Genomic DNA, 13419 nt, shown 5'->3' with positions numbered 1-13419 from the left:
ACAATTATAAATAGAATTTTTTTATTTTAAAAAATTTAAATTATTTAAATATTTTTAAATAACTACTTATTCTTTTAGTACTATTACGACCTAAATTGAAAAGTGATAACTTTCGTGGTATCATGTGCAAAATATAATTCATTTCATAACTCATTAATACATAGTTCACGAGGTTACACATTGATCAATTATAGGATTCATACCATACAACACTTTTTACATAATATCGCATAGCAATCAATGCCTACAATATCCAAGATATATAATTTTCTAAACTTTAAAACCGATTGCAAAAGCTAATGTGGACTAGACTCAATGGAGTGAACCATTGGGTGAAGAACTTATCAGATACCAGAATTCCTCTGTCCAAAACAGCAACACTAGGCCACGTATAAAGCTGTGGTGTCATTTATCTGTACATGGTACACAAAGGAGTGAGTCATCTAATACTCAGTGAGATGAGGATACTAAACGTAGCATAATGTAACATATTAGATAACAATAAGAGAGACACATATATCATATAAAGCCTACATGACTATTCATCAAACATCTCCAAAGGTAGTAATGGGAGGATCATACTGATATCTTATGTGCACATCACATCAACCATGCCTTGTTGTGACTTGGTCTCTGACGACATACTTGTGCTCAATAAGAGACCAAGTCTATGTTTCCAATCAACATTATAATTCTAGGCATACCATATGCCATCATCAAATAAATTTCACAATCAACAAGTGCTCTTCCTTGGATATTGTCAAATCACGTCGAATGGTCGACTAATGGAATTAATTCACACGCGATGCCATAATAACTGGCAAAAAGTCAAGTCATCATCCGAAGTAATCTCTAGACAGATGGTGTCATCAACGTAATCAACATCTGGAATAATCTCCGGACGGATGATATCATCAACATAATCATCATCCGAAGTAATCTCCTAATAGATGGTATCATAGACATACTCATCACTTGAAGTAATCTCAACGAATGACATCACAATGTAATCATCATCGGAAGTAATCTCTTAATAGACAATATCGTAGACATACTCATCACCTGGAGAATGGGTGGATTGCCCAATACCTTTAATTTTTTGCAAATCTACATGCATATATCGATACATTTAGCAATGTATGGATATATTTTCATGAACTACCTTCAATTTTATCAATACATGAGACATTGTATCAATACTTTTTAGACAGAATGATCTTTGCTTCAAATTATTCGATACATTTGAATAATGTATCGATAAAATTCAGCCAGAATGTCTTGCTCTTCAAATCTCTCAATACATTTAAATAATGTATCGATAGAAATCGCATTCATTGTTATGTTCTTCAAATCTATCGATACATTAGGTAACGTATTAATGCATACTTCCCAAAAAAAAAAAACCCTTGTGTTCTTCCTTCCTTCAATGTATCAATACATGGAGCCTACATTGATACTTCTTGTCCAAAATGTACATTTTCTAACACTTAGAGCTTTTTAGCTCAAATTCCAAACTCCCATCTCCTTTCCAACTTCCATTCTCATTTGAATTTATCAAAATTCACCTAATATTAACACATATACTCATTAAATAGTTGCAATTCTCAATCATGCCTTATGTCACATAAATATCAATCACAAAATAACATAAATTTACTCATATCTCTTATTTCGTTTAAGTGCCAATCAATGCACTATATCATCTATGTGTTAAACATATGTACAACATCATTTGAGTTTTCACGCGCTTATACGTAATCATTACTCTATGGACATAAGCATACTCTTTAAGCTTATAAAGATTCAAATTGGCCACCTTACATAGTTAACATTAAAATTAAAAATCTTTATATTTTTATTTTGACTCAAATAAGCTTGATGATTAACCATTTACTAATTAAAATATCACTTATTATTTTTTATCATAAAACATTGACATAAAATGTTAACATATTAATATAACATGATTATATACACCCTTAAGATTTTTCACCTTTCACCTTAAAAATTCTCATAAAACATAATTGAAAAATAAAAATTTATTTAAACATCATTTTAAAGCAATATACTAAAAAAGAACTACCAATTTAATATTTAAACTCATATTGACTTAAATGTTCAATTAAATTTAAATCGATCCACGAACTTAGCATTACCCTGAAACTTATTCACTCCTGAAAAAGCTTAAGAGTAAGGGTTGTAACACATATTGCGTAGCTTTGCAATAAAATTGGGGAAAATAAATGATAAGCTTTGACTACTCTTTAAGACTGAATCACCTTTTTATATATTCACGTGTAGATGCAGTGCTCTACTAAAAGGAATGAAAAGATAACATTGAACTAAAACTAAAAATGGGAACTTTTTGATTTCCTTTTTTCCGTAAAATTGACCAAAAACACCAATAAAAGCTATTTCTTGTAAAATTGAACCACCCTCTTGAAAGGAAAGGAAAGGAAAGGAAAGGAAAGGAAGAAAAAGGACGGAATATCCCTAAAAGATGCAACTTTCCAGCATCTTCCCACTGCCAGACAAAATAGGCCCCATCAATCTTTCCCCAACCAACCTTCAGCCTTAGAAACCTAAAGAATTCTCTGTTATAGGCGGGCAGGGCAGGGCAGGACTTATTGCACTATTTGCAAAATGCACCATCATACCAAAACCTACCCCCTTCCAATACCCAACTCATCACCTTTCTTTCAAACAGAAGACATCAAAAAAGTAAGGGGGAAAAAAAAAGAAAGAAAAAAGCTAAGCATCTGCCATCAAAAATTGGAACTTCTTTCAATTTACTATGCAAGGACAGAGAAAGTCAAGCTTCAGATCCAGAGTCAGACGAGCTCAATTCTGAAGAAGCTCCACCCAAATTAGTTGCTAAAGATTCAGCCAGCTTTGGCTGCATGCCGCGGCACAGTTTCAGAGACGGCCTCAGTTTCATGTACTGCAAAATGATATGAAAACACAAAATAAGCAAATATCATACTGTCTGATAAAAGCTCTCCCTTGTAGCACTTGGAATCAGAATTAAAGCATAACAAATTTACACCTATACTCTCTCCAAAGGTTATAAAGGATAAACCATGATCTACTCCACATGATTTTCAGTATAATCAAGGTTCATTAGAAACACTAATCAAACAAATTGACTCATAGATGACTTCAATGCAACGTTATTGAATAAATTGTTATATCAATAGAACGGAAAGTACTGCTAAAGAGACAAAAAGAAAAGACATCTCCTACCTCCTGATAAAAAGCATTGATCTCCTCTTCTGTAAGGCCTTCATCCTCACCAGAGTTTTCTTCCCAGCCAAGAGAACGAAGGAATGCAGCTTCTTCCTCATCTGGATAAACCATTGCAGTGGAGCTCATATTCTTTTCTCCATCATCAGAAAATCTTTGAGCCTCTTGACAGGCGTCACCATTGCTATTTGATGCAGTACCATTCTCATTAGCATGAGCAGTCGCAGAAGCACAGACTACTTCCTTTGTTACTTCAGATTTCTCTGTGGTGCAAGATGAATTATGCGGATCTGAATCTGAGAGACCAGCAGAAGTGTTTGTTGAGGTCTTCTTCTTCAGGAGATTAAAAAAATCATTTCGGCTCTGGGTTTGAGCCAAAGATGGTCTCTTTTCGACAGTGAACCCGGCTATTGGATTCAAGGCAGCTGGCTTGCGTTCCCCAGCAGAAAGCTTGGAGTTGTTTGAGTTTCTTGCAGGAGAAGATGTGATAGCAGCAACAGCATGTTGGTTAGTCACAGCTCTGCTGTTCCCATTGGTTGTTGGACTAGCAACATCCTTTTGAGTAGGGGATGACACCCCATTTTCCCATCCTGGTTTGAGAACCAAAAGCTTCCCAGATGTCTTTGGCATATCAGACTTGGCATGTCCACCATGCGGGGATTGTTGCTGCCCACTCTTGACAGCTATATTCGCCTCACATGTTCTGACTGCTGGTTTAGCTTTTGATTTATCAGATGAATTGAGAACCTGGGACAAAAAATCAGGTAATTATTACCTGGAATTTCAAAGTACTTAAAAGGTAGTTCTTTTATCCATGCAGTAGAGAAGAGAAGACAAGTACTGCACACAAACACAGAGCAACTTGAGCAACACTTCACGAGAAACAGCACACTAGCTACCTACAGTTAATCTTGACATTTCAAATTCCCTTGGAAATGTACACAGAATAGCTATAATTCAATCACAAGTCTATATCAGGAAAGTCACATGATAAAGAAAAGTCCTCATGAACTTCAAACCGAAAATCCACTTGAGGGGTTGAAAAAGGAGGAAAAGGAAAACAAGGCTTGCTTAGGTGGTGGGGTAGAATAGATGGTCTTGCATAACTTTTCTAAAATTCTAATCCTTCTAGAACATCAGTTGACCATCTTATTTGGTGAATACCAATTAAACAAATGCATGAGACTTAATGAGTTCCTTTCCATAATTTCATTTCTGTCTTCCAATCAAGAAGATGATCAACAATCTCAGCATACTCTTGAAACATAATAAATGTAGTTCCATATCTACCCTACATTAAAATTTGCAACAACTTAAGGCAACATCATATACATACAACACTGGCTCACGTTCAAGTTTATGCAAAATCATAAAGGTCAAAGAAGATTATCACAACAAGTAGCTTTAAGCAAAGCAGAGCATTATCTGTATCAGATAAAACAAGAAACATGTCTGCATAGTGCTCAATAAAATAGTAAGTTGAAACCTCTACACACACGATCATACAGAGGCTTGGGGTGGTGGGAGAGAAGGCAAGGGAGAGGTGGTGGGAGAGACAGGAAAGAAAATGCCATATGCGCCAACAGTCCCACAAATATTCCAGCCAAAACAAATTTTGGTTTGCTTAAACCTGTGGAAAGAACATGGCATGTGAACCCACCTACAAGTTGTGCACCCTACAAATGGCCAAAGATATTCATAGCTAAGGAAAACATAGACCAACCTAGGTGTTCCTACACATTATGGGAGTTACAGAAAAGAAGTTAACAAAAATTCGAAAATACTTGCCAAGCTTCTAAGTTTGAACTACAAAAATAACATTAACCAATAAAGCAAAAGAGTAAAAGGATTATCACAGATGAGAGGAAAAGATCTTGATGTAGGACTCAAGAGCAAGACAGACTTTGAAGGCCATAATTTAGAGTTAAATAAGGGGAAAAGCCCCAAAACTATGCAGAGAATAAGGGTTTGCAACGATGTTCAGTTGGCTAAGATACTCTGGCTCTAAAGAGGTAATTGGATGCAGTTAACAGTAGCAAAAATAACTCTCATGATTTAAGTGCAAATATGAGGGATTATTGATGTTAGGTTCAACAAGGTTTCAATAGCATTAAAAGATCATAACTAAGTTATATTTTCAGGTTTAAAAAGTTGCTGGGATACACCTAGATTTCCTATGACTGCACATCAACTACCGTGGTTGGTTCACACAATTCCAGAAGAAGGCATGCCAGCAGCAACAGAAACAGATTCTCTCTCTGTCAATTAAAATAAGTTACATGTATATAAATAGAGTCCTAGAAACCAAAATCCCAAAAGGACTTGCAATCCAAGACAAAAATATTAAATCCAAATAACCCCAAAGCTATGAACAAAAGCTTATGTCCAAAAAGCCTAATAGAAGATCCAAGCAACAACTATACCAGCAATATTCGGCAAATCTATAGACTAATATTACTAGAATACACCTGACTTCTAAGATTAAAGAGAACTCAATTAAAATGACATTAGCCACTGGCTAATATAAGCAACCAAAAAATTAAAACTCTAACAACTACTTTGGCCAATGTAAATTTTCCTAAACCAGGTTGACATCAAATAAAGAACATAAATTTAAATTTTCTCGAAACTTAACCTCAACTCTATTGCTGCATCTGACTCATAAGGGAAAACTCATATTCAAACTCCCAAGTTATCTTTAAAGAATGACAATCAGACAGGAACAGGACATAAGATCACGGATAGCAAATCAGAAACGACAAATGGTCAGTATAATGCATCTCCAACCAAAAACAGTGCATTATTGCCATTAAGCTAATCTAAATGGGAATAAGTATGATCTATAACAAGAAAATGCATCTCTTTTGGTTGATCAAAAGGTTGGTTATATTGCATTATTGATGATTTCATCAAAAAAGAACGTGATCCAGTATTGAAGTGCCAAATAAAGCTTTCATGTAACATATTAAACCTAAAGGTAGATGGACAGGCATTAGAAATAAACAAATATCCAGCATACAATCTCTGATCATATAGAAGATGTACAGGAAGGCAGAAGGAAGAGGGTGGGGAACCACACTTGTCTAGTAGTATTAAAACAACAAACTTAACAAAGTTAAGAGACAATGTTTTGCTGAAAACAAAGGCAACTGGCTTACCGAACCCTTAGGCATCGAAGGTGTCACTGGTATTAGTTGCCTTGATTGCTTAATAGCTAGTTCCTCACGTCTTTGAGTCTTGACAGATAACTGTAAGAAATAGAAATGTCTAGTTAGATCACAGATATAAGTAATCCATGTAATATTAACTTAGTGACTAAGCCAGTTACCTGGGGGGCAGTACGGATTCGTGACGGAGCTTGAACTAGCGCTTCAGCCATATTAAGACCAGCTGTAACACTAGGAGCACCAGAAACTGAGGTGGAAACAGTTACGGGGGCAGGCAAGGAACCTGTGCTACTACTTCCAACCACACTGGGGACTTCTGCCAGAGCTGAGGTCCATCCTTCTCCACCAATCAAAGCTGAATTACCAACAGGCAAACTCTGAGAAGCTGAGCTCAAACCAGGGGATGACACTCTAGCTATCTCAGGCACCGCCTGCTTCTCTTCATTTCCAAGAGAGGGAAAATCTTTCTCAAACACAGCCTTGTGGATGCTACTCCCAATAGTACCCCCAGAAAGCAGACCATTACCATTGTTATGGTTACTATTACCACTGTCTCTTGAGTCCACTGCAATCCTTCGAGACAAAGGCTCACCCTGTTTCCTAGAGACCATAGAATAAGAACGCTGCAATGTCTCTTTCTCGACCCTACTGATTGAGATACCTCCTAATTTCTCAACCCTACTGGTTAAGATACTTTCTAAAGGGTCAGAAGAATCACGATCCCAATGGTCCCCAAAGCTCGACCTCTCTTTATCCCTATCTCGATCTTTATCACGGTGATTCCTACTAAAGCTACTGTAAGCATGCTTTGCAGAACCATTACTAGAACTCCTCCGTGAATTCAACGAAGATGCCCGATCCAAAAATGCCGAATGAGGGGAATCAAAATCAATTAAATTCCTAGAGTTTCTATACCTCCCATGATGCGCCACTGAAGAAACATCTAATATAACAACAAGAATACAGTTATTATATATTCCCAAATGATATACATACATTCCTATATGCAACCAGAAAAAATAGTATAAATGCACATGTGAAAGATGATGGGCATCTAAAAGTTGTCATATCAAAGGTACATCTAACAGACAGATACTTGTCCAAGAGCAACATTGTAAAACAGCATAAATGGAATGAGAAATGCACTGAATGTTAAAAGTATGCATGGCACCTGAGTGAGAAGAAGAGGAAGCAAAGTGGTGGGCTGAATTGCCACCCCCAGTAACACTGCCAGTACTTCTCAACCATTCTGGAGCTAACGCTGGTTCACTTCTTTCCATAAGGGATACTGAACATGATCATCAGAAAACTAAAAAGAAATGAACCACTTCTTCAACCTTATTCAAACCCTAAACCACCAAATTAATGTCCTTCCTACACAAAATTCCTAAATTCCTAATTCCTAACCCTATCCATAGTCTTTCTTCCCCTTCTAAACCACCAAAACCGGGTTGCCAGTAATTTTATGGATTCAACGGGTCATTCAACAAAATGGCAAAGAAGGAATTGTTTTTAGAAGAGAAACATATTTTTAAAAGTGTGACGCCATATCAACGAAAACAAAGGCAATGGCAATAACGAGATTATATGTTAATTAACTCTCTCCCTACTCTTCCATCTTTGATTAAAAGATGGATTTGCAGATTGCAGATATTCCAGTCTCAAATGACCCTCATATTTCCCAATAAAAGAGGAAAAGATCCAACCCTCTTTTCAAATCAGCAACAAAGGCAAAAAGAACTATTCCCAAATGACAGTTAACGCCCATAAACCAGTTTAATTAGGGAAAATAACCCTAAATAACAACAAATTGGGAGTAAACTTAGAAACCCTAGATTAAACATCAATTATAAGTTCCCAACTGCTAGGGCTCGAACCCAAAGGGGCAAGAAGAAAATTTGGGGGAAATTCTAGACAAATGACAAGAGGGCAGAAGAAAGAAAAGGGGGAGACTACTAACCCTAACCCCGCTACGATTCCTGGCTATTGCCTCAAAGACGTAACCGTTTTATCCTTTTAAATAACCGTCCCCTAATCCAAACAATGCGTTTCTCTTTCCGGGAAAAATTTAAGAGGAATAATTATAGGGAAGTGAACGAGAGAGAAAGTTTCAGTGGAAACGAAGGGAAAAAAAACGAAAGTGAAGCCACGGAGAAAAAGAGGAAGATGGATTGCTCAATGGAAAAAAATAAAAATGCCGGTTTTATTTTGATTTTCTTTTCTTTTTTTTTTTTGAATGGCCAAAAATAAAAAAAGAAAAGAAATTAGGGTTTTGTTTTCAGTTTGTCTGAGGGTAGCGATGGAGGCGTAAAATTTCTCTTCTGTTTTTAGTCTTTTGGATACTGGGGGATGAAACGTATGAAGAACAGCCTCTTCTTCTAACAAAATGCAAAATTTTCTCTCCTTTTTTTTCATTAATTTTATTTAATTAATATTGTCAAATTTTTGTGGATTTCTTTTTCTTCAGTAATTTATTTATTTATTTATTTATTTGGTGTTGAACTTGACTTTTCTTTGAGAAATTTTGGCTTTTTCATGTGGTCTGCTGCTTTTCTCTGGGTTCTGCTTTGTTTGGTACAACTTTCGTGTGGGGGTGTGGTAGACAAAGGCCCTACGTTGCTAGATGGCTGTTTCTGTCTATAATACTATTATCTATAATTCTATATCTTTATCTTAATCCTTTCTCCTTTAATTAAATTAATTAACTTTATCTGAACCTACAGATGAACTCTAGCTTAAACAGTATAGTTATCAGAATCGATCCTAAAAGATATCCAGTCATGGTTGAATTAAACATTTTATTTTTGTTATTTAAAGATATAATAATTATTATTATATTTAAAGATATAATTATTATACACAAATACAATAATTTAAAAATATATATACAAATATAATGCTTGATTTAAAGGTTATAATTTATAAAGACTCTGTGTCCTCCTTAAAATCAAAGTCTAAACCCTATTGATGACATTTAAGTATTTCTAATTTAATATAATTTCTTTTAATATGATTTAAATTAGGTTAAAATTGATTTAACCACCCAATCAATACTTAATGTAAAAATTTAAAAATTACAAAATTATGTTCAATTGATCCAATGGTTGGATCACCGATCCATTCGATATAGTCATTTATTCAGTTCGATTTTAATAATTATGTTAAATTGACTTGGACCATCTGGAAATTTCAATAATAATTTTCAATAAATTATTAGTTGTAATTAGGTTTGGTAGGGTGATTTTGTGCTTTCTATTTTTAATATATGCGTTTACGCCATTTTTTATTCTTTTTTAATTATATAGACATGTGTACGTATATTCGTTAGTAGTATTTATTATGACCTACATTAATACACTCACGTGTGCTTTTGTAAAGGATTATTATCATATCACGGTGGCATGCATCACGTATAGTAATATGTTCGATTTTAATCAAGGAATATAATCACAAAAAGAAAAAAGTTTTATTAATAATTGATCACATGATTAGTTATATGTAAATGTCATTGTCCTTTTATCACTTTTGATCTGTTTTCTTGTTTTGTAGCCACAAGCGGGTCATGCGAAGGTTGTGGGATACAAGAGGGCATATATACAAAAGGACAAATGCCCTTGTGGTTAAACGAGTTGGTGCAAATTGGAATTCTCACGAGGACAGTTTTTTGTACACTCTTTTTTTTTTTTAAGTTAACTAGTTTTATAATTTTATTTTATTTAAAAAATAAAAAAAACCTTAAATGATTTTCAATTTAAGGTTATAAGGAATGAATTTTTTTTATTTCGTCTTAACTCAAGTGGTAAAGTTTAATTGAGATTTGGGTATGGATCAAACATGTAGAGAAACTCAATTGTATTAAACGAACTAATACATTAAAAAAAATAAGCACAGATTTCTCAAATAACATACATAGTCAAAAAGATGGGAAAAAAATCAATACTGGACAAAAAATATAATTTTGTTATGAATATTTTTTATTTTTTATTTTTTAAAAATAAAATACGTATCAAGATTTTTTTTATTGAGTTTTTCTTTGTAAGATTTTAACGAGACATATTCTTAATATAATGGATATTCAAAAAAAATGTTATTAATATTTTTTATAAATATCCATTCATATTATTCATATATAGATTTGATGTAAATTAGATTAGATTATGATTTAGTCCATTTAATCTCTAAGTGTTATTTTCATTTTGTAAAGGGGTTATTTACTCTATTCATTTATATACACACTTTAATAAGATTTATTCTTTCTCTTTAAATACTTTATTTCCCTTTAAATATTATCTCTTATACTTTCTCTTATGCTTGTTCTTTTAGATTTATTTCATAACAAATTTATCTTCTTTTATTATTAACTAAACTAATAAAACAATAAAATTTATTTCATTTATTTATTCTTAATATAAAATTTATAATATTCTGTTATACATAATTGTGTATTTGTTATTGGAAGGCCTTTTTTATTATATAAAAAAAGTGATGTATCTTGATTGGAATCTATCTATCTTTTACTATATAGAAAAATGACTTATTTTAATTCATATATATCTCGATTTTAATATTTTTTATAAAAATCTTGTATTAATGAAGAATTAAGTAAATTATTTGCATATTTGTCAATAACTAGCAATGTTTCTTTTTGATCAAGGTGTGAAAATAGGAAGGAGACTTGAAAGTTGCAAAAAGTAAGATGGTCTTAGTAACAAAAATTGACTGAAATCCATATTACTCGGTTTTATTTTACAAGGCGGTCTAGTTGGTGGCTGTGGTATAAAGGGCAGACTGCACCGATGGCCGATAAGTACAGGAAGATGGAGGGTAGTTCTCGTGTCCTTTATTTCTTTCCGCTTGAACGGTGGTTCCATGTGGTATTAAAAGCAACCAAACTTTTAAATTTTTCAATCCCTAGCTTAAGATAAAAATCTTCATCACTTTCTTAAGTTTTTAAAATAAAAAATGTATTTATTTTTTGAAATAAAACTCAATCAAGTTTTATAAGGGACAGGGTATAAATTTATTATTTAAGACTTACCAAAATTTTTGCTAATATTTAAACTAAGGTAATTTTATCACTATATTCTCTAATTTACTTTGAAAATCATCAAAATTGAAAATATTCTGTAGAATGTTCTTTTATTTCTTGATGTAATATTATTTCACTGTCAATTTTAAAAATTTTTTTGAATCAAGTTGAAAAGTATATGATAATATTGCAATTGCTCAAATATGAATGATAAATTTGATTTATTACTTTAAATAAAATAATAAATTTGGACCTTATTCCAATTTTACATGAACCAAGAAATAGAAGTAGTAAATGATAACATTTATGGTCAAAGAAAAATACTTACATTTTAAGTCCTATTTAATGTTTCAAATTATAAAAAAAAAATTACCATTTGTATCTGAATATTTAATTTATTAATTAATATATAATTTTTTTTATTTAGAAAATATAAGTTCAAGTTTCATGAGTTTAAATTTCTCATTTTTTAAAATATTTTTTAAAATTTTCCTTTTTAGTGATCTAAGAAAGAGAAAAATGAGGTCAAGTCAAAACATCCAATATTAGGTTCCAAAATTCCAGAAATTTGACTGCCAGATATTTCAAAACCAAAAATATTAATTTTCAACCTTCAACCACATAGATATTTTTAGTAATATTCTTCTTGGTCAGAAGGCTGCTTGTATTGATATATTCAACATATCATGCATAAATTATAAGTCCACGAAACAAACAGCATCAACATTGACCAACTAATACATTGAATGAATATCACAATGATTAAAAACCCAGCGTTTTTCCATTGGACGTGTCTATCGCTTGAATAATAATAACTCGACCATCAAGAGAATAAAATTAAAATTTGTGGCTTTTCTTGATCTTATTTAAATTGATGAATTGTAGGAAAAAAAGAGCTTATGAATGATAACGTTAGAAGTATAATACAATAAGGTTAGTTAATTATAGTCATAATACTTCAAAAAATTTATAAATTATTTTAAAAAATTTAAATAAATCTTTATTCTTTTATCACTTTTAATTAAATTTTTATATTTTTATTTTAGATAAAGTAAATTTTTATAATTAATAGTTAATTAATTATCATTAATTAAAATATTACTTATTATTTTAAGCTCACATAATGTTAATACGGAGATGAAAAATATTACGTTGTTATATTAATATGTCATTTTATTATTTATTATTATATGTTAGTATGTCATTTGACATAAACTGACAAGTGATATTTTAATTAAGTTAATTATTAATTGTAACGGTTTATTAGGTTTTTTTTAAAGAAGTAATGGTTTATTGGGTTTAAAATAAAAAATTGTATTTGATATAAAATAAAATTATAAAAATTTAATTAAATATAATCAAAAAAATAAAAACTCATTTAAATGTTTTAAAATAATTCATAATTTTTTTACATATTATATTTTAATAATATTAAAATACTTTTAATTAATTGCTGTTAGATTATAAATAATATCACATTCATTTATATAATATACACATTATACACATAATTTCAAAATATTTTTTTTTTCATCTCGCAATAGATAAAATATCTTAAATCTTGGTTAACTGTTTGCAATGCCGTGAGCTATAAGCCAAGATAGACTTTCTCCTCGTGGTTCTTAATCGGCTAATCCTAAATTGCACCTTGATTTTTCATTTTTTGGTCTTTTGTAGTTTTCAGTGAAAGCTCGGCGTCCAACTTTGTAAAACGTCGTAATCACTGCTAAATACTCGTGGAAGATACCATGCTTTATTATCAACAATCCAATTGACAACTCGACGATTTATAGATCTTATTTTCCTCTTAATTACATCGAGGAGAAGTATTATATCAAAATAATGTTTTTATCATCGCTTATAATGAAAAAAAAAGGGTCGATTTTTTCAATCTACAAAATTCATAAATCTTCCATATAAATACTAAAAATAAAAAAGAAACATTTATTATACTAAGACTTCATCTATTTGATTTTTTTT

At 31.9% G+C, this 13419-nt stretch overlaps 1 protein-coding gene across 2 annotated transcripts; it reads right to left on the bottom strand.

Annotated features, from left to right (window-relative positions):
- Positions 1 to 2337: 2337 nt before the first annotated feature.
- Positions 2338 to 8817, bottom strand: LOC110416942 (C-jun-amino-terminal kinase-interacting protein). 2 transcript variants are annotated; one of them, XM_021429091.2, is made up of 5 exons: positions 7582 to 8817; positions 6572 to 7341; positions 6402 to 6491; positions 3244 to 3990; positions 2338 to 2941 (listed from the first exon to the last, which is right to left on the bottom strand). In XM_021429091.2, exons 1-5 carry the CDS (start codon positions 7688 to 7690, stop codon positions 2813 to 2815), a joined length of 1845 nt encoding a protein of 614 aa, XP_021284766.1. In that variant the 5' UTR covers positions 7691 to 8817; the 3' UTR covers positions 2338 to 2812. The 2 variants fall into 2 exon arrangements, with proteins under 2 accessions (XP_021284766.1, XP_021284765.1); XM_021429090.2 differs by having other exon boundaries at positions 6572 to 7353; positions 7582 to 8810.
- Between the last annotated feature and the right edge of the window lie 4602 nt (positions 8818 to 13419).

Source organism: Theobroma umbraticum, unplaced genomic scaffold (assembly GCF_002168275.2).
Source record: "Theobroma umbraticum cultivar Fairchild unplaced genomic scaffold, ASM216827v3 scaffold_51.0, whole genome shotgun sequence".
Taxonomy (NCBI): Eukaryota; Viridiplantae; Streptophyta; class Magnoliopsida; order Malvales; family Malvaceae; genus Theobroma; species Theobroma umbraticum.
This window is presented reverse-complemented; position numbering and strand designations above follow the sequence as displayed.

Excerpts from the sequence above, each read along its gene's own strand:
- LOC110416942 (XM_021429090.2), bottom strand. The coding sequence starts at position 7,690 with ATGGAAAGAAGTGAACCAGCGTTAGCTCCAGAATGGTTGAGAAGTACT. Across the intron at positions 7,354-7,581 it reads TTCCTCTTCTTCTCACTCAG|ATGTTTCTTCAGTGGCGCAT; the intron begins GTGCCATGCATA and ends TTGTTATATTAG. Across the intron at positions 2,942-3,243 it reads TCAATGCTTTTTATCAGGAG|TACATGAAACTGAGGCCGTC; the intron begins GTAGGAGATGTC and ends ATCATTTTGCAG.